Genomic DNA, 18869 nt, shown 5'->3' on the forward strand with positions numbered 1-18869 from the left:
ACAGTTTGTATTCACTGTTGCCCAGCAAGTGGCAGGACCTGTTGTTACTATATTCTTTGCATATAATGCACACTTCGATTTCCTACGGCTCGTTTACGGAAGGTGGGGTAAATTTGCATGGGCATATAACAAATACATTATTTTCATTTGGGGGTCGGACATGAAGATCTACAAGGTCCCTTCCAACCCTACTTCTATGATTCTATGATTTTTGCCCAGTAAGTGGATGAAACTGTTCTTATCATATGCCTCACATAATGAGCACTTCAGTTTTTTGCTGCTAGTTTTTTGCAGAGAAATGTGTGTGGATGTGTGAGAAATACAGCATTTTCACTTTTGTCTGGTAAATGGCAGAAAATGCTCTTACTGTACACCTCACATATAATGCATGTTCCATTTTCCTCCTGCTGATTTTTGCAGGGAAAAGTGCACGTAATGTCTGAACAATATGGTATTTTCACTTTTGCCCATTAAGTTGCAGAAACTACTTTTACCACATTCCTAGCATACAATGTCCTCTCCAATTTCCCTACCAGCTGTGTTTTGAGGGGAAAAGTTTGTGTTTTATGTGAGAAAGTACAGTATTTTTACATTTGCCCTGTAAGTGGCAGAAACTGCTTTTACCATATTTCTTGCTTATAATGCACCCTCCCATTTTCAGCCTTTTTTTGGGGGGGGGGAACAAAACCATGCAAAGTATAGAGGTTTTCTTTTTTCTGACATTAAGATGCAGCTAACTCTGGGGTAGAGCAGTCCCCACTAATGTAGTCTCCTTGCCCTCCCTGCCAGCTTGCAGCAGCGACTACATGGAACCGGACTCCTCGGGAGCCCTGGCCCCAGTGCCAAACAACGTGCCGCACTACGCCGAAGCTGACATCATCAACCTGCAAGGGGTGACAGGAGGGAACACCTATGCCATGCCAGCTGTGGCTGTGGATGCACTGGCAGCCAAGGATGTGGCCCTGGCTGAGTTCCCCCGCGGCCGCCTCCGCTTTAAGGAGAAACTTGGGGAGGGGCAGTTTGGGGAGGTATGGACCCCCCTCACCCTTCTCCTGCCAGCCTTTCCCTGCCCCTTTGTCTCTGTTCCTCTCTCCTTTCTTTTTCCTTCAGCTGCTCGGACATTGCTTCATCCATCCAGATCCGTTTGCTGTACTTTCTTTCCTTCATTCTTTTCCTTCCATTTTTGTTCTTTCCTCTTTTCTTTCGCTTTTCTATTTGCTTAGTTGTTCATTCATTCTTCTGTTTGGCTCTTCTCTTTTCATTCCTTGATTGTTCCTTTCTTGTGTTCATTTGTTCATTCGTATACTTGTTCTTTCCTTAGCACGTTTGTTCTGTCATTCTCTTTTCTCTTCTTTCATTCAATATTCTTGTACAGTCTTTCCTTCATTAACTCCTTAATTTGCTCTTTCAATCATTCGTGTGTTCATTCTATTATTCCTATGTTCACTGTTTTACTCATTTGTTCATTCATTCTCTTGTTCTTTCACTTTTCTGTTAATTATGTTGTTCATTCCTTCATTTGTTCATTAGTCCATTTTTCCATTTATAACTTCTTTTGTTCACTTGTTTTTTCATTCATTATTTTTATATGTTCTTCCTTCTATTTATTCACTCCATAATTTCTTTCATTCATTTGTTAGTTAATTCTTTTGTACTTTCTTTTTTGTTCATTCTTTTGCTGTTTCATTCTTTCATTTCGTTCATTCTTTTTCATCAATCCTTATTCATTTGTTTTCATTCATTTTTTTTCATTTTTTCTTGTATTAATCCAGTTCTTAATTTCCTCTTTCTTTCCTTCATTGACTTGTTCATTCTTTCTTTCCTGTCCTTTTTCATTCATTTATTTTTGTTCATTCATTCATTCACTCATTTTGTTCATACTTCCATTTATTCGCTCTTTAATATGCTTTTTCATTTATTCATTTGTTTTGCTACTTATTTCATTCCTACATTTTATTCATTCTTTCATTCATTTATTTAGTCACTTTTTCATTCTTTTATTCTTTAACTTGTTTATATTTTTCATTCTTTTGTTCTTTCATTCTTTTTTTTCATTCACTCATCCTTATGTTCACTTGTTTCTTTTTATTCATTACTTTGCTAATTTTTATCACTCATTCAGTCCCTAATCTGTTCTCTCATTACCTCCTTTATTTACTCTTTTTTCATTCATTCATTTCTTTTTTATTCTTATGCTCTTTCATTCTTTTGTTTATTATTTTTCACATTCATCCATTGATTCATTCTCTTTTGTTCATTGCTTCATTCATTCTTTCATTTTTTTTTATTTGTTCTTTCAACAGTTTCTTTATTCCCTTGTTTATTTATTTCTTCCTCTTCCTGGTTCCCTCAGCCCTTTATTCCTGTCTACAGTCTGATGTATGATCTTTTCTTTCTTTCCAGTCCTTCATCTGTACACTCATTTTATGCATCCATTCTTTTTTCTTTCATATATTCCTACCTTCCATATGTTCGCCTTATATATTTTTTCTTTAATTAATTTATGTATTCTATCTTTCATTCAGTTACTTTTATCTGCCACTTACATATATATATATGTAAGTGCCAGATAAATATATATATATATATATATATGCACATGTCAGTGAAAGAACTTGTCAATGAAACAATACGTAAATGAATTAATACAAGAATAAATACCTGCAGAAAGGAAGACTAGATAAATGAAAGAAGGAATAAATGAACAAAAAATCATAAATATATGAATACACAAATGAGATAAGGAAAGCATGAATGAAAGAGTAAATGAATATAATACAAACAAATGAATAAGAGAATAGAAGTAGAGTACCCAGATGACTGAATAAAAGAATACACAATGAACAAACAAATGAATGAATGAATAAAAAATAAATGACTACACAGATGAATGAAAAGTTAAAAACAACAACTACAAGAACACATCAATAAATGAATCGATGAATAACTGAAGCATAAAGAAGGGTGTAAATTAATTACTGCATGAATAAATGAATGAAAACAAGTGATGGAATAAATATATATATTTTTTCTGTTATTAATTTATGTATTTTATCTTTCATTCAGCTATTCTTTTCTGCCACTTATTAGCTATTCAAGGTTTTCCTTCTCTTCCATTCATTCTTTTTTCCATTCATTCATTTAATCTTGCATTTCTAGGCCCATTCATTTCTTCTCTTAGTCATTGTTGCTTCACATGTTCCTTTGTATTTTCATTCATTCTTTTCTTACCAAGATGATCCATAATTATCATTCATTTACTCTATTTGGTTTTTTTCTCATCCTATTTTCAATCTCCTGCTGCTCATCCTTTCGATGACACTTTCATCCTTTGTTCCTCACATTTCTTCTGTCCATTTCTTTGTTTGTTCATTTTTTTCATTGATTCTTCCCTGCCCCCTATTCATTTGTTCTCTTTTGCCCCCTTCCTTTGGCTCTTTCATTCATCTTCCCATCACTCTGTCATTCAGGGTTTCTCCTTCCCTGGTTTCTTTCCTTTCATTCATTCTTTTCTATGTTTATTCTTTCCTTCTGTCTTTCTGTCTCTCCCTCTGTCTTCCTCCTTCTGCTAAACCCTGTTCTCTCTTCCTCAGACCAGTATCTCTTCTTCCCATCTCCCTGTCTTTCCTGTGATGCCTCTATCTACCCATCTCTCTACTGCCTTCACTCTTTACTTTTTCCATTCCAGAGTTGACATATTCCCTTCCTCAAACTCTTTTCCCATCTCTCTCCTTCTCTCCTTTCTTTCCCATCCCTCGTCTATCCCAAGGCCAGGGTGGGGGCTATTTTGTTGGCTGAAGAATACAGTGGGAAGGTTGCACTCAGTCTTGGGCATAGGGGTTGGTCATCTAGGGTGTGGCCAGCCCAGACCTGTGCTAATTGACCATTGCTTTTTGCTATGCTCCTTACTCCAGGTCCACTTGTGTGAGGTGGAGAGTCCCCAGGACCTGCTCAACTTGGAGTTTCCCTTCAACGTGCGCAAGGGACGCCCTCTGCTGGTTGCTGTGAAAATCCTGCGCTCTGATGCGACCAAGAATGCCAGGTAGGTGCTCTAGAGGGCAGAGAGGCATGGCTGGCCCCATTGCATTAGTGGGGGGCTGGTTGTGGCAACTCACAAGTGAACAGTGCTAACAAAGGAGCTGTGGTAGCCCTATCAGGATCCTGAATAGTTGTGAACTCACGAGGGAGCTATGGTGACCCTACCTACCAGGATCTTGAACACTGTCTTGAACTCACGAGGGGAGAGTGATGACCCTACCAGGATCCTGAACACTGCCGTGAACTCACGAGGGAGCCGTGGTGACCATACTGGGATCCTGAGAGTTGAAACTGCCCAAAGAATGCCATGGTGAACTCACGGGGAATATTGGTCTCCACACAAATGTCCCTGCCCTGTTGCACGGGGAAGTGCTTATTCCAACTCAGCCTCTCCAGTTACCAAAAACCCAGTACCATTCAGTTTTTTGAGAGACAAGACTACAACCCTTCTATGATCAGGACTTCTTTGCAAGTTTAGGCGTAGGATTCAGGGACAGTTACAGTTCCCTTACTCATTACCCTTTTTCTACACCAAATCAAGAGACAGTCACATTCTCCAGTGATCATTCATTTCCTCTTAGCCACTGAGGCATCACTACCAGACAAGTCAGATAAAGAGGCAAGAGAAAGGTCTAGAACCCAACCTTTTATTGATGACTTCCTAAAGGGTAAGAATAAGCACTTGTCTCTGTGCCTGTCTAGCACCCTGCAACAGCACAATGCAGATTCTCAACTACAGGAGCGGAGGAGAAGCAAGAAGGAGAAGGCAGCTGGCATGCAATCTGGCTGCCTTGAATTTGCTGAAGTCTTCCTAAAGATTCCTCCTGTCTATACCCATTATTTACCATATTTACTCAATTCTAAGACAATGTCCCCCACCACATATAACATAAGAGGAAAGCCCCTCGTCTTAGAATTGAATAGGAGCACTGGCGGGGGGAGGCAGGCAGGCGGCTGCTATGGGTTGGTCTCCAACCCCTAACTGGGGTCAGGGACATAGCCACAGCTGCTGCCTACCTCTCCACCCTCAGCTCATGCAGCCTCTCTTCCCTCGGTACCCTTGTTCCACACTGGCAGACTCCATCCACACTGCAGCCTGGGGAACTAAGCATGGCCCCAGCTTGGCCCCACAGCAGTGGTGCACAGTGTGCACAGCTGCTACAAGTGCGGCTGGGGCCATGCTCAGTGATCCAGCCTACTAGAACAGGGATGGAGCATGCCAGTGCAAAGCAAGGATGGGCAGGGGGAGGAGAAGGGAGAGGGAAGGATCAGAGAAGCTAGGGGAGGGGGAAGGGGGTGGTCCAGACCATGGAGGGGGCAGGCAGGGGGACAGAGGTGGCAGAAGGACAGGAATAAACAGGGGGCAAGCTACTTGACCTTCCCATACCACCTGCCTCCCCAGTGCCTGCCCCGCCTGCAGTAGTGGTGGAGGAATAAATTAAAGATGACCTCTCCAGTAATTAGATTCCATACATGGAAAATTATAACAAATGTATACATTTCCCATGTATAGAATCTAATTATTGTGGGGTCATCTTACATGCGGGGTCATCTTAGATTTGAGTAAATACAGGATGCATGGATTCTTTAGGTAACTATTCTGATTGGTGTTATTCAGATTTCTTGTTTCACTGAGACTTTGGGAACTGGACTGAACCAGTTTTCCTATGGGCCTGGACAATACCAATTAGCTGGGAAGCTGCTGTTTGCAATTGAACTGCAAGCTTATTGATTAGGGATTATATATCAGCCTAAGCACGTCATTCATAACTTAGGCTTCCATTATGTCCATTGTCTGCACTCATCAGAGTGGTTTCTCAGTCACTGGTCATGTCTATAGCCTACACTCCACTGCAAAGGCACGAGAATGATGTGCTTCTGTGGACACAGATAATCTTACAGACCTAGGAGTGTGCAGTCAGTGACCTTCCCTCACACAAGCAGGGATGGTGATTTCATGCGAGCACAAACTCAGGGAGGTACTGATGATGCACAACCATCCCTGTGTGTCATGGGACTAGCCACATCTGGATACATGCAACAAGTTCATGCATCAACTGGGAATCTTCCTGCACCGGGCAAGAGGCCTCACAGCCCTGGGTTGTTCCTTTGTGAGTGCACATGTCGGGTGCTTGTGGTTTGGCCTGTAGTGAGGGAGTTCCTTGTGTAGTCACTAGTGTGAGTACAAGAGGGAGAGATCCAGGCATCCCAACTGTCCCTCACGTGAGTTCATGATGGTGTCTCTGGTGAAGTCACAAGGGGATTCATCACACAGTGATGACTCTTCCTCTTGTGTGAGCTAGAGGATTACTTGTATTTTCATAATGGTTCCCTCATGTATTTACCGATAGAGCTTCTTGTGTGGTCATAGTTGTTCATTTGTGTGTTCACAGAGTCATCATTCTCATATTGAAGCAAGCAAGGGAGACTTTTGTGTGGTCATAAATGTTCCTGGGGCTTTCACATTGGTGTTTCTTGTACAGTCACAACTGAACACATAACAGGTTTCTTAAGAGAGACAAACTCATCTACTTTATTATCTCACAGATAACATCCCCATGGATATAAGACACCCTAGATTTTCCAAGGCAGGGTGAAGATGAAAATGTTTTTCCAGAGCTTTGGCTGCAGAGAGTAGGGACTGAGCCTTATCTTCAGTGGCCTCACCCTCCCTTCCTGCTTAACCACAAACTGAAAGCCTACCTGCTGCTGAGAATTTGTCTCCATGATTTTGAAAAGAGATAAAAGAGTTGTGGAATAGAAGGAAAGCCCAAGAGAAGCTTGCAGACTGCCAAATTGCAAAAAGAAAGTTTAGCTTGCTTAGTATCATGTTCAGACCATTAAAAAGGCAAGAAAGTCCAGTTGTTAATGCCTCTGGAGTGAAGAACAATGGGCCATTAAGTCAATGGACTCCCTCAACTGCCTGAATGGTATTACCAGAGTCAGCCATGGTAGAGCAAGAATCCAAAGTAAAGGGCTTCTATCCCAGAAAATCAGCTTCCCTGCTTAATACATGCACCCCATATCGGAGGTGTCAGGGGGTTGCAGATTTTGGGGGGAAATGTGCACGTTGTTTGTGAGAAATTATGGTATTTGCACAAGAAAGAGGTATCCTGGTACAGTCATTCCTGTTCACTTGTAAATTCACAGCAGTGTTCCTGGTGCACACTCACAGTTCCTCCATTTGAGTGTACAAGGGGATTCCTCATGGGGTCACAATGGTTCCTCCATGAACTCACCAACAGAGCTCATTGTGGAGTCAGAGCTGCTCATTTATGAGTTCTCAAAGGCCATCTATGAGCACTCACAGTTCTTCCAGTTGCATGGGTAACAGTGATCCTGATATGGTCATCACTATTTTCTCATGAGTTCATGGCATCGTTTCCTTGTGAGATCATGAGTAGGGATTCAGGAATTTGCAGTTCTTCCATTTGAGTGCACAAGGAAGGTTCCTCAGGTGGTCACACCGGTTCCCCCATGAACTCATCAGTGGAGCTTGTTGTGCAGTCACAGTTGCTCATTGGTCAGTTCACGAGGGCCATGGGCACGTGGGCACTGGTGCTACCTTAGTTGGGGGGGCATGTGCCCCCCACAGTGATCAGTCAGCAACTGGGGGTGTGGGGGGAGTCCCCCCCACAGCCAATCTCACCAACTAGGGGGGAGGGTGAGTCCCCCCATGGCCAAACTTACCAACCAGTGAGCAGCCACACTGCTTCTGAAAGCGGCCATGGCATTCCCAGAAGTGGCCATGGTGCTTCCTGCAGCAGCCACGGCCTACATCTGGCACTCGCACTCCCCAGCCATCACTCGCAAGGGGAGCACCTGCGTTCTCACCTGCTCTCCCTGCCCATCGCCTAAGCAGGGAGCATGGAGAGTCAGGGGGTGCACCAACGCTCTCAGGGGGTACAGGTGCACCCCTGTACACCCCCTACACATCACCACTGATGAGGACTGATCTTAAGCATTCACTGTCCTACTTGTGTGGGCAAGAGGGATCCTGGTGTGATCACATTCCCTCGTGAGTTCATTCAGGGCAGATGCTGGATGCTCTGTCATGAGTGCATGGGAGCAGTTCCCTCATAAGTGGAGTAAGGGCATTCACAGGCCCTGGCTCCCACCCTCCTCCACCCCAGGAATGATTTCCTAAAAGAGGTGAAGATCATGTCACGGCTGAAGGACCCTAACATCGTGCGGCTGCTGGGCGTGTGTGTGCGGGACGACCCCCTCTGCATGATCACTGAGTACATGGAGAACGGTGACCTCAACCAGTTCCTCAGCGCCCACGAGCTGGAGGCCAAGACAGGGAGCAGTGCCAGCGATGCCCCCACTATCAGGTATTGCTGCGAGCAGGAGCAGGAGCAGAGACCCAGGAGTCCTGGCCCAGCTAGACTCCTCTACTTAGGTGTTCCAGGGCATTGTGTGAACATACCTAACCACCTCCTGCCCTTCCTTGGCTCAGCTGCCCCACTGCACTGTGGTAATATCAACCTCCTTCTGCCTCCTTTTAATACCCAGCTGTCCCAAAGCATTGTGGCAATATTCCTAACCCATTCCCTTCTCTCCTGTGTTCTGCAGCCTCAGGAAATTGTGGGAATATCCTTAACCCCTTCTCACCACTTTGTGTACCCTGTTGCCCCAGTGCACTGTGGGAATATCCTCAAAGTCCTCCTGCCCTCTCCTATATCCAGCTGCCCCAAGGTATTGTGGGGACATCATTCACCTCTTCCTCAGTTCTCTGCTCAGCTTCCCCAGTGCACTGTGGAGATATCCCTAACCCATCCCATCCCCACCTGTGTCCAAAAGCCCTAGTGCACTGTGGGAATATCCTCCAACCTCTGCCCACCCCTTCTATGTCCAGCTTCTCCAGTACATTGTGGAAATATCCCTAACCTCCTCCTGCCCTCTCCTCTGCTTGACTGCTCCAGGGCATTGTGGGAACATCCCTAACCCCTCCTATGTCCTGTTGCACCAGAGCATTATGGGGATTTCCTTATCTCCCTCCATCTCCTCCAATCAGCTACCCCAGTGCATTTTGGCAACATCCCTCCTCTGCTCAGATGCCCTAATGAATTGTAAAAAATCCCTAACCTACCCCGCAACAATCCCCTCCACAACCCAGCTGCCCCATGGCATTATAGGGAATTCCCTATAACCTCCCACCCCCTTCCCCACTCAGCTGCCCTAGTGTATTGTGGAAATGAGAGCTATTTGAGTGCATTGTGGAGACTGGACGGACACCTGGCTGGGTCATCTGATCTGTGCACTCTTTTCTGCCCAGGGCAGAGGGTCAGACTCCATGATCTGCTGAGGTCCCTTCTGACCCTAACTTCTATGAAATCTATGAAATATTTCTAGCCTCTCCTCTCCCCAGCTGCCTCAAGGCATTGTGGGACCATCTCTAATCCCCTCCCTTCCCTCCCTTGGGGTCCAGCTACCCAACACTGATCCATGTGGCAGCCCAGATTGCCTCAGGCATGAAGTTTCTGGCCTCCCTCAACTTTGTGCATCGGGACCTGGCCACACGTAACTGCCTGGTGGGTGAGGGCTTCACCATCAAGATTGCTGACTTCGGCATGAGCCGCAACCTCTACTCGGGCGACTACTACCGCATCCAGGGCCGTGCTGTCCTGCCTATCCGCTGGATGGCCTGGGAGTGCATCCTCATGGTAAGACCAGGGGGGCAGGGATTGGGGATAATGGTGGGGCTAAAGGGAGAAGGGGTGGAGTTTGGAAGAGGAGTGGGGCTAATGTCCAGGGGCTAGGGCAGGGGTGGGCAATTATTTTGGGCAGAGGGCCACTTACTGAGTTTCTCCAAGCCATTGAGGGCCGCATGACAGGCAGCCCAGGGCAGATTAATGTTAATTTTCTAAATTTTTTAGGGGCCCTGCAGGCCAGATAGAATGGCCTTGCAGGCCACATCTGACCCCCGGGCCGCATTTTGCCCACCCCTGGGCTAGGGCATGAGAGAGGGGGATGGAGCTAGAGGATGGGGAATAGAAGGGGCTTCCTTGGATTGATAGCCTGGGAGAGAAGGGTGGAGCTAAAGGGGAAAGGATGTGTCTTGGGGAAGGGGGTGGAGCTAATATCCAGGAGGGGCAGGGACTGAGGGAGAGGGTGGAACCAGGGAATGGTGAGGGAATCCTTTGTATAAAAACCCAAGAAGGTATGACCTGGCTGAGAGGTTGTGGAGCTAAAAGGAGGCAGTGGTTTCACCAAAAGGGGCAAGAATAGCATTGAGGGAGGAGGCTGATGGAAGGAGCGGGACTAAGAGAAAGGGATGGGGCTGATTGAAAAAGGGGTGGAGTTAAATGAAGGGTGGAGCTACCCCAGAATGGGTGAGGCTAAGGGGAACTGGGACTTATCCCCAAAGAGGCAGGGCTAAAGGCAATGTAAGGCTATTCAGGAGGAAGTGGGACTAAAAGAAGGGTGGGTCTAGCCCAGAAGGAGCAAATCGAAGGTAAGGGTGGTCTTATCCCAAAGCAGGCAGAGTTAAATAAAGGGGTGGGGCTATCCCAAAAGGGAAGGGGCTAAGTGAAAGCAGTGGGGATGGGAAGAGGCTAGGGAGTAAGGGTGTGGCTAAATGGGGGGGGGAAGGGAAATGTGTCCTGGGGCCCACTCAGCATCCCACTCAAGACCCCCTGTCCCCCTCACCTTGCCTCTCTCCCCTTCCTGGCTTCATAGGGGAAGTTCACAACAGCCTCAGACGTCTGGGCCTTTGGGGTGACGCTGTGGGAGGTGCTTATGCTGTGCCAGGAGCAGCCCTACAGCCAACTCACCGATGAGCAGGTCATCGAGAATGCCGGGCAGTTCTTCAGAGACCAGGGCGAGCAGGTACGGGGGCACCAGAGTTCAGTCTCCAGCCTCAGCAACAAGAGTTTCAGATTCTGGCTGAGCAGATATGAAAGAATTAAAACTTTAGCCCTCCTTGAAGGGCAGCAGAGATGAGAAGGGGGCATGAGATGATTAGACCTCCACCCACACTGATCTTTTACCCACACACCTAGGTCTACCTGTCACGACCCCCAGCCTGCCCCCTGGCCCTCTATGAAGTGATGCTGAGATGCTGGGCTCGGGATGCCAAGGACCGTCCCCTCTTCCAGCATCTCCACCGCTTCCTGAATGAAGACGCTCTCAATATGGTGTGAGCTGGGCTATGCCAGGGTGGGGGGAGGGACTTGGGGTGGCTCTCCTGGGCATAGGCCTCCTGGTGTCTCTCCGGCCACAGCAACAGGGGTGGGTGGGTGGATGGAGGGTGGCCAGACCATGCCCGGCTCTGGGAACTGGACATATTGGTGCTGGAGGGGTTAGGGATATGGGATCTCCCTGATGCCCTGGCTCTACCACCCCATTCCTTGTCCCACTCCTCCTCTGCCTACCTCCTCTGCATCTCTCTGTCTTCCTTATACCCATCCATTTGTCTCTCTTCCTGACATACAGTGGTCTATATTTCCTATCCCTTTCCTAATAGCATTTTAGAGAAGCTGGACTGGAAGGGACCTCCCAGGGTCATCTAGTCCAATCCCCAATACTCATCTATTTTCCCATCTTCTCATGTACAGCTGTCTGTCTGTCTTTATCTGCCTCATACCCCTCTATGTATCTGTCTTCCTCACGCACAGGTTTCCATCTATCTGTCTTCCTCACACTTCTCTACATCTGTCTTCCTCATAGACAGACAGGTGGACAGCTGTGTATATCTTCCTTACACCAATCTTTGTATCAGTCTTCCTCATCTACAACTGTCAGTCTGTCCTATCTTTTTCCTCATCAAATGATAGAGAAGTAGGGTGAAGGGACCTTCAGAGGTCATTTAGTCCCCCTCCAATACCCATCTACCCATGCCTTCCTTCTCTTTCTATTTATCTGTCTTTCTATTTATCTTCTACACCCATCTGTCTGTCTTCCTCATTTACAGCTGTCTGTCCATCTTCCTTACTCCCATCCACGTCTGTCTCCCTCATATACAGCTGTCTCTCTATCTGTCTATCTATCTTCCTTATACTCATAGCTGTCTGTCTGTCTATATATATTCCCTCAGACTTTGTCTATCTCTCTATCTACCTCCCTACTGCCCATATACTCTACCCCATCTATCTATCTGTCTATCTATCTATCTTCTGACCATATACTCCACCACCTCATGCACACTCATCCCTCTTTTGCTTTTTGTCTCCATCTCTCCTCAGCTCTTCCATTCCCCATCTGTCTTGTGTCTTGTTCTCCACCCACTTCCCCATCTCCTATCATCCCACTTTCACCCATTCCCTTTCTTTTGCCCTTCCCTGCTCGAGGGTGTTTCCTTTCCTTCCTCTACTCCCAGAGGGGCTGACCTCCACCACCCCGCTGCTTCACTCCCCAACCTCAAAGAACTGTGATGCGTTGGAGGGGTGGCGGTCAGGTCCCTGCCTCATGTGATGTTCCCTCAGACTGGGCTAACACTGGGTATTTGCGGTGCTGCGAGGCATCGCCAAACACTGGATATATGGGAGACACTACTGACTGCAACGCTGGAGGCTGGGAGCCACGACTCAACTTCAGTGGCCCCATGGGGCTGTTCCAGAGACCTCCAACTCACATGATACCAGTGCTGGCTCTCATGGTACTTTGAAGACTCCAGCAGAGAAATCCGGCCCATCCCCTTCGTCATCACACTCCCTCTTCGCCCATGAGACAAGGCTATAGATCCTATCTGGTTGCCGTTGGGAAGGAGAGGAGATTTTTCACTGGTGTACCAATGCAAACACATTTTTGGAGTACCGTATATACTTGTATACCACACACTCCTCCGCACTTTCAAATGAGACTTTCAAAATGGGGGTGCATATCTTAAGTGGGGAAGTTGATCCTTCTGCCCAGAATAGCGGCTGTGGCATTTCTATTCAAGCAGTGTTGAGGGAGCTGATTGACTTGATAGCTCACTGGAATCTATTAATTGCTCTTCACCTGATGGATGTTAACAACTCTCTTTCCTTTTTAATGGTCTTGATGTTCCACTAACCCAGAATGCTGAAGAATTTGCAATGTAGCTCCTACGGTCTCTCTTCCCCTATTTCACAGCTCTGTTTTTAAGCTTTTTTTGCAACATTTTAAATCCACTCATGGAGTGCAGTGTTCAGCAACAACTAGAGTTTCAGCTTTTGGTTGAGCTGCTGACAGTTCAGCGTTGAAAGGATTAAGACCAGAACTTTGGCCTGAACAGAAAAAGGAGGGCAAATGAGCAGAAGTTAATGCTCTATCCCTGCTGTATGTGGCCATAACTCTGGAAAAAAATCTTGTATTTTTCATTCTGCCTTCCCAAAAAAGAGGTGTCTATCTTACTGGGGACGTGTGGTATGTGAGAAGATACGGTATATCAGGGACACCCCGTAGAGAGCTTTTTTGCTAATCAGGGGCCTTAACACTGTAAGATCACTCATTGCTTTTGAAACTCTCAAGCTGGAGCTTCTTAAAGGAGGCCTAGGGGAATGCAGCACTCATTCAAATAGCTTGAGCTTTTGGTGCTTAATTCCCTTGGGTTCCCTTGAAAAAAACACCCCACTGTCTTCTCGTTTTGTTTCCAGGGAGTAAATATTAGTGGCTGTGACATAGGTTCAGTGGCTTGGACGTGTCTGTGTTTTGTCTCCTTGTTTAAATTCCCTCCCTCTTCACACACAACACTGTCGAAATTTTTCTCCATTTTCCCCCCTCCCTTGCTGATCTCAGTAGCTTTTGTATTATTAATATTATTGTTGTTATTGTTATTATTATTTGGAAATGGGATCTGTACATATTTGGAGAGTAGAGATAAAAAGACAAATTTTTTAAACTAATATATAGATTTTTGTTGATTTTTTTTCTTTTTTAGCTGTTTCCTTTAACGTGGTGAATAAAAGCGTTGCATTTTCTACCCGCGTCTCCTTGAATTTTCTTGTCTTCTCAAAATGCGGAAACAGCACGTAAGGGAATGTAAGATTTGCCATTTACTGGGTCAAGCCATAGGTCAGTCTTGCCTAGTCTCCTGTCACGCCATGGTAGAAAGTGGATGCTGAAAGGGAGAGTGAGCTGGGTGTGACCAAGGTTCTTTCTTTGTTCCCCTCTCATTTGCAGTCTTCAACATTTAAGGTCTACGAAGTTTGGATTCAGAGACCGTGCCCCTCACTCCTGAGCTCAATAGCTACCAATGCTCCTTTCCTCCAAGACTGTATGCACTCCCTTTTTGAATCTGCCTAAATTCTCAGCATCCACCGTGTCTAGTGGCAATGGGTCCCACACTTGAATGATATGCTGGATGACAAAGTACTTCCTTTTGTTCATTTTAAACTTACTCCTTCCTAGATGCATGGTGTAAACCCTTGTTCTTGTATTGGGAGAGAGAGAGAGTCAATAATAAATCTGTATTGACTTTCTCTTCACCATATAGTATTTTGGAAACACTTATGTCCTCCCTCAAGCATCTGTTTTCCAAATTTCTAAATCTGACCTTTTTAGTCTCTCCTTATGTCACAGAATCATTGAAGTGTAGAAAAGTAGGGTTGGAAAGGATCTCAGCAGGTCGTCTAGTTCAATCCCATGCTCAGAGCAGGACCAGACCCCAACTAGATCATCCCAGCCAGGCCTAAAAAACCTCCAAGGATGGAGAGTCCACCACCTCTCTAGAAAACCTGTTCCACTGCTTCACTACCCTCCCAGTGAGACAGTTTTTCCTAATATCCAACCTAAGCTTCCCTTTTTGCAACTCATTGCTCCTTGTTCTGTCATCTGCCGCCACTGAGACCTGAGGGGGCACTCCATCCCATCTTCCAGTTCATGGATTAAAAAATTGAAAAAATCCAGCCCCAGGGGTATGCCACTTGATACTGGCTGCCAACTAGACATCAAGCTATTGACTACTATCCTCTAAGCCCAATGATCCAGCTAGTTTTCTATCCACCTTACAGACCATTCATCCAACCCGTACTTCCACAGCTTGCTTGCAAGAATATTGTGAGATACTGTAACAAAAGCCTTGCTAAAGTCAAGGTGCATCACGTCCACCACTCTTCCCATATCCACTGAGCCAGTCATCTCATCATAGAAGGTAATCAGGTTGGTCAGGCATGACTTGTCCTTGGTAAATCCATGCTGATTGTTCCTAATCAACTTCTTCTCCTCCAGGTACCTAGAAAAGGATTCCTTGAGGATCTGCTCCATGATTTTTCCAGGAATGGAGGTAAGACTGACAGGTTTGTAGTTCCCTGGATCCTCCTTCTTCCCTTTCTTAAAGGCAGACAGTATATTTGCCCTTTTTCAATCATCTGTTACCTCTAACAATTGCCATGAGTTTTCAAAGATGGTGGCCAATGGCTCTGCCAATCACATCGGCCAATTCCCTCAATACCCTCGGGTGTGTCCCATCTGACCCCATGGACTTGTCAACTCCAGTTTTTCTAAATACTCCCTTACCTGCTCTTTTGCGACTTGGTTGCTCACCTCCTCTCCAAACTGCACTGCCAGGTGCAGTAGTCTGGGAGCTGACCTTGCCTGTGAAGACTGCGGTGAAAAAGACATTGAGCACTTCAGTGTTTTCCACATCATCTGTCACTAAGCTGCCTCCCCCATTCAGTAAGGGATCCACATTTTCCCGACCTTCCTCTTGTTTCTAATATGCTTATCGAAACCCTTCTTATTACCCTTCATGTCCCTTGCTAGCTATAACTCCAATAATGCTTTGGCCCTGCTGATTTCAGCTGTGTGCCTGCCCTTTTTTTCCCACACCAAATTTGCTGCTCCTTTCTAGCCTTTCACCTGCTTTTCCATGCCAAAAGGATTGTCTTAATTTCTCCTGTAGCCAAGTCAGTTCTCACTGGGAGGGTAATAGAGGGGACTCCTTGTCTGAAGCCACGCTAATTCGGAGCTTGGAGGCAGACTTGGTAATGCCCAGTCCTGCAGTCTTAGGTCCATCTTTCCAGGATACAGCACCCGTCTTTGACACAAAATAGGTCAATCATGTCTCCAGTGTAATGATGTCAGCTCTAAATTTTGCTCGGGCTGTTGGATGGCTGGGGAATGACAAACACCTCAAACACGGTGCCAGCCGGTGTGTCCATCAGTGCAGCTCTGCCCTCCAGCCTGGATTAGGAGCCATGGTCAGATTCTCTAAAGATCCCAGCACTCATCTGAAAGCACAGACCTCTCTTATGTGTAATAAATATACAACAGTGTGTCCTCTCTGAGCAGGGGGTGCTGATTTTTCTCCCTTGATAAAGCAAAGTCATCCCTGAGACCTGCTCCTTGCCCTGCCAGCCAAATGCGAGCATTTACTAACAAGGCTCAAAAGCTGCCTAACGCGGCAGTGAGAGCTCGGAGCAGGTGTTTGATGAAGCTGTGGCATGTTGGAGCCTGGCTCCCGTGGCAGACTTGGGGCCAGAGACGAGCTCCCAGAGGTGGTGGGATGTTCCCAGTTGGGGTGGGTGGGCTTTAGGGACGAGGCCAGGGGTGTGTCAAGGGAAGTAGTTTTGGTCTGAGCGATGTGTGGGGTGAGGGGCATGTGGGGTGTTTTGTCTGGAGGTCGCTATCTAGAGTTGGGTGTTGGGGCGCTGGGGCGGGTAGGAATCAGAGCTGATTGCTGCATTTGAACCATTTGCAAAACCCTCCATACAAACCTGCTGCAGACATTGGTCATTTCCCCCACAAAGGGCTGGAGGAGGAGGAGAATGGCCCCTCCTCTGCTGCTCCTCCAATGGCCACGGGACCTTCTGGCACCTTCGACCTCCTGCCCGGCACTGCCGTGGGCCCAGGCTGCGCTGCCTGCAGTTCCTCGTAGGATGGGACTGAGCAGCTGCTCCTGCTGCCCCGCGCCAAGACAAGGAGGGGAAACTTGTCCCTCCCTGCAGAGACTAACTTTGACATCCTGGACTTGCCTGGAAGGGCTGGCAGCCACCAGGGACATGCATGATGGCTGATCACAGGCCAGCAGCACCGCGCACAGCTTTATTGCTATTAGCACTGCTTCTTCCTCCTGCTGGGACCTTATAACCACAAGGACTCGCATTGCCAGGGGTTGACAGATCTGAGGCCCCTGAGGCCATGTGTGTACAGCAGGGGTGCACAAAATACAGCCCGTAGGCCTGACGTGGCCCACTAAGCACTTTCACCTGGCCCGTGGGGCAATGGGCTCCAGCCTGCAGGGCTTCCCTCCTGTGCTGCGCACCCCTGGCAGGAAAGGCAGCCAGCTCCAGCACATGGGGCTTTCCTTCTGTGCTGTGCCAGTGCAGGGGCTGTGGGTGAGTGGCAGGGAGCGCCAGTGATACAGACACCATGGGCATGGGCAACTGGTGCCTCCCAAGTCTGGGGGGGCTCCAACAGGGCATGACTTGGGGGGGTGGTCCCTCAGCAGCCAGCTAGTGACCGGGAAGGGGGGATGTCCCCCAACGGCCAGTCGCTGAGCGTGCCAGCAGCACGGCAGCAGCGCAAGTGCCACCAATTCCACGTGTGGCCTGTGCCGCCGGTGCAGCCAATTTGGGGGGGCACTAGCACTCTCCGAGCCCCCCTGTGGCAGAATACCATCTCCGTCTCTCCCCAAACTCTGCTAGCTGACAATTTGGTTACCACAGTCACTGCAGAGTGCAGACTCCTCTGGTCCCATCTGCTTCATAGATTTATATATGCACAGATGCTCGGGTCGGAAGGGACCTCCACAGATCATCACGTCTGACCCCCGGCCTGGGCAGGAACGAGTGCTGGGGTCAGACGACCCCAGCCAGATGCCCGTCCAGCCTTCTTAAAGACCCCCAAGGCAGGGGACAGCACCACCTCCCATGGGAACCCAGTCCAGATTCTGGCCACCCTCACCATGAAGTTCTTCCTGATGTCTAGCCTAAATCTGCTCTCTGCCAGTTTGTGACCATTGTTCCTTGTTACCCCAAGAGGTGCCCTGGTGAACAGAGCATCTCCGATCCCTTGCTGCGTCCCCCTAATGAATTTGTAGGCGGCCACGAAATCATCTCTCAGCCTTCTCTTGTGAAGGCTGAAGAGCTCCAGGTCCCTCAGTCTCTCCTCGTAGGGCTTGTCCTGTAAGCCCCTAACTATATGAGTGGCCTCCTCTGGACCCTCTCGAACCTATCCACATCCCTCTTGAAGCATGGCACCCAAAATTGGACGCAGTGCTGCAACTGCGGTCTGACCGGTGCCGCATAGAGGGGGAGTATCACCTTGGATCTATTTGTCATGTATCTGCTGATGCATGATAAAGTGCGGTTAGCTTTTACTGCATCAGTGATTTGGTCACACAGATGACTCATGCTCATCCTGGAGTCCAGTGTGACTCTGAGATCCCTCTCCACTTCTGTGCTGCTGAGAGGGTCACTTCCCAGCCAGGAGGAGTCCTGGATATTTTTGCACCCTAGGTGCACCACTCCGTACTTGTCCTTGTTGTACTGCATCCTATTGTGTTCTGCCCACTTTTCTAACCTGTCCAGCTCTGCCTGCAATTGTTCTTCACCCTCCGGGGTGTGCCCTTCACCCCACAATATAGTAACATCTGCAAACGTGGACAGAGTACACTTCACACCCACATCCAAGTTACTGATGAAGATCTTGAAGAGTACAGGTCCAAGGACCGAACCCTGCGGGACCCCACTGCCCACGTCATTCCAGGTTGATACCAGCCCATCTATTTCCACTCTCTGGGTGCAACCACTAAGCCAATTTGCTGCCCACCGGACTATGTAATGATCTGTCACAGCCTCTTAATTTATTTATGAGAATGAGATACTGTAACAAAGGCCTTGCTAACATCCAAGAAAACGAACTGGAAGGACGTGGGCAATGGGGTCCCCCAGGGCTCAGTCCTCGGGCCTGCACTGTTCAACATC

General features: G+C 47.4%; 1 protein-coding gene across 5 annotated transcripts in view; it reads left to right on the forward strand.

Moving 5' to 3' along the window:
• DDR1 (discoidin domain receptor tyrosine kinase 1) overlaps positions 1–13924 on the forward strand; it is a 38714-nt gene extending 24790 nt beyond the window's left edge. For all 5 annotated transcript variants that reach the window (XM_090029695.1, XM_090029694.1, XM_090029699.1 and 2 more), the window contains 6 exons: positions 790–1028; positions 3915–4042; positions 8172–8372; positions 9470–9704; positions 10720–10869; positions 11043–13924. In XM_090029695.1, coding sequence (XP_089885821.1) covers positions 790–1028; positions 3915–4042; positions 8172–8372; positions 9470–9704; positions 10720–10869; positions 11043–11183 — 1094 coding nt within the window. In that variant the 3' untranslated portion in view covers positions 11184–13924. The remainder of the gene's footprint in view (positions 1–789; positions 1029–3914; positions 4043–8171; positions 8373–9469; positions 9705–10719; positions 10870–11042) is intronic.
• The last annotated feature ends 4945 nt before the right edge of the window (positions 13925–18869 follow it).

The sequence above is a fragment of the Crocodylus siamensis genome, chromosome 15 (genome assembly GCF_052110815.1).
Source record: "Crocodylus siamensis isolate JL-2025a chromosome 15, ASM5211081v1, whole genome shotgun sequence".
Lineage (NCBI taxonomy): Eukaryota > Metazoa > Chordata > Crocodylia > Crocodylidae > Crocodylus > Crocodylus siamensis.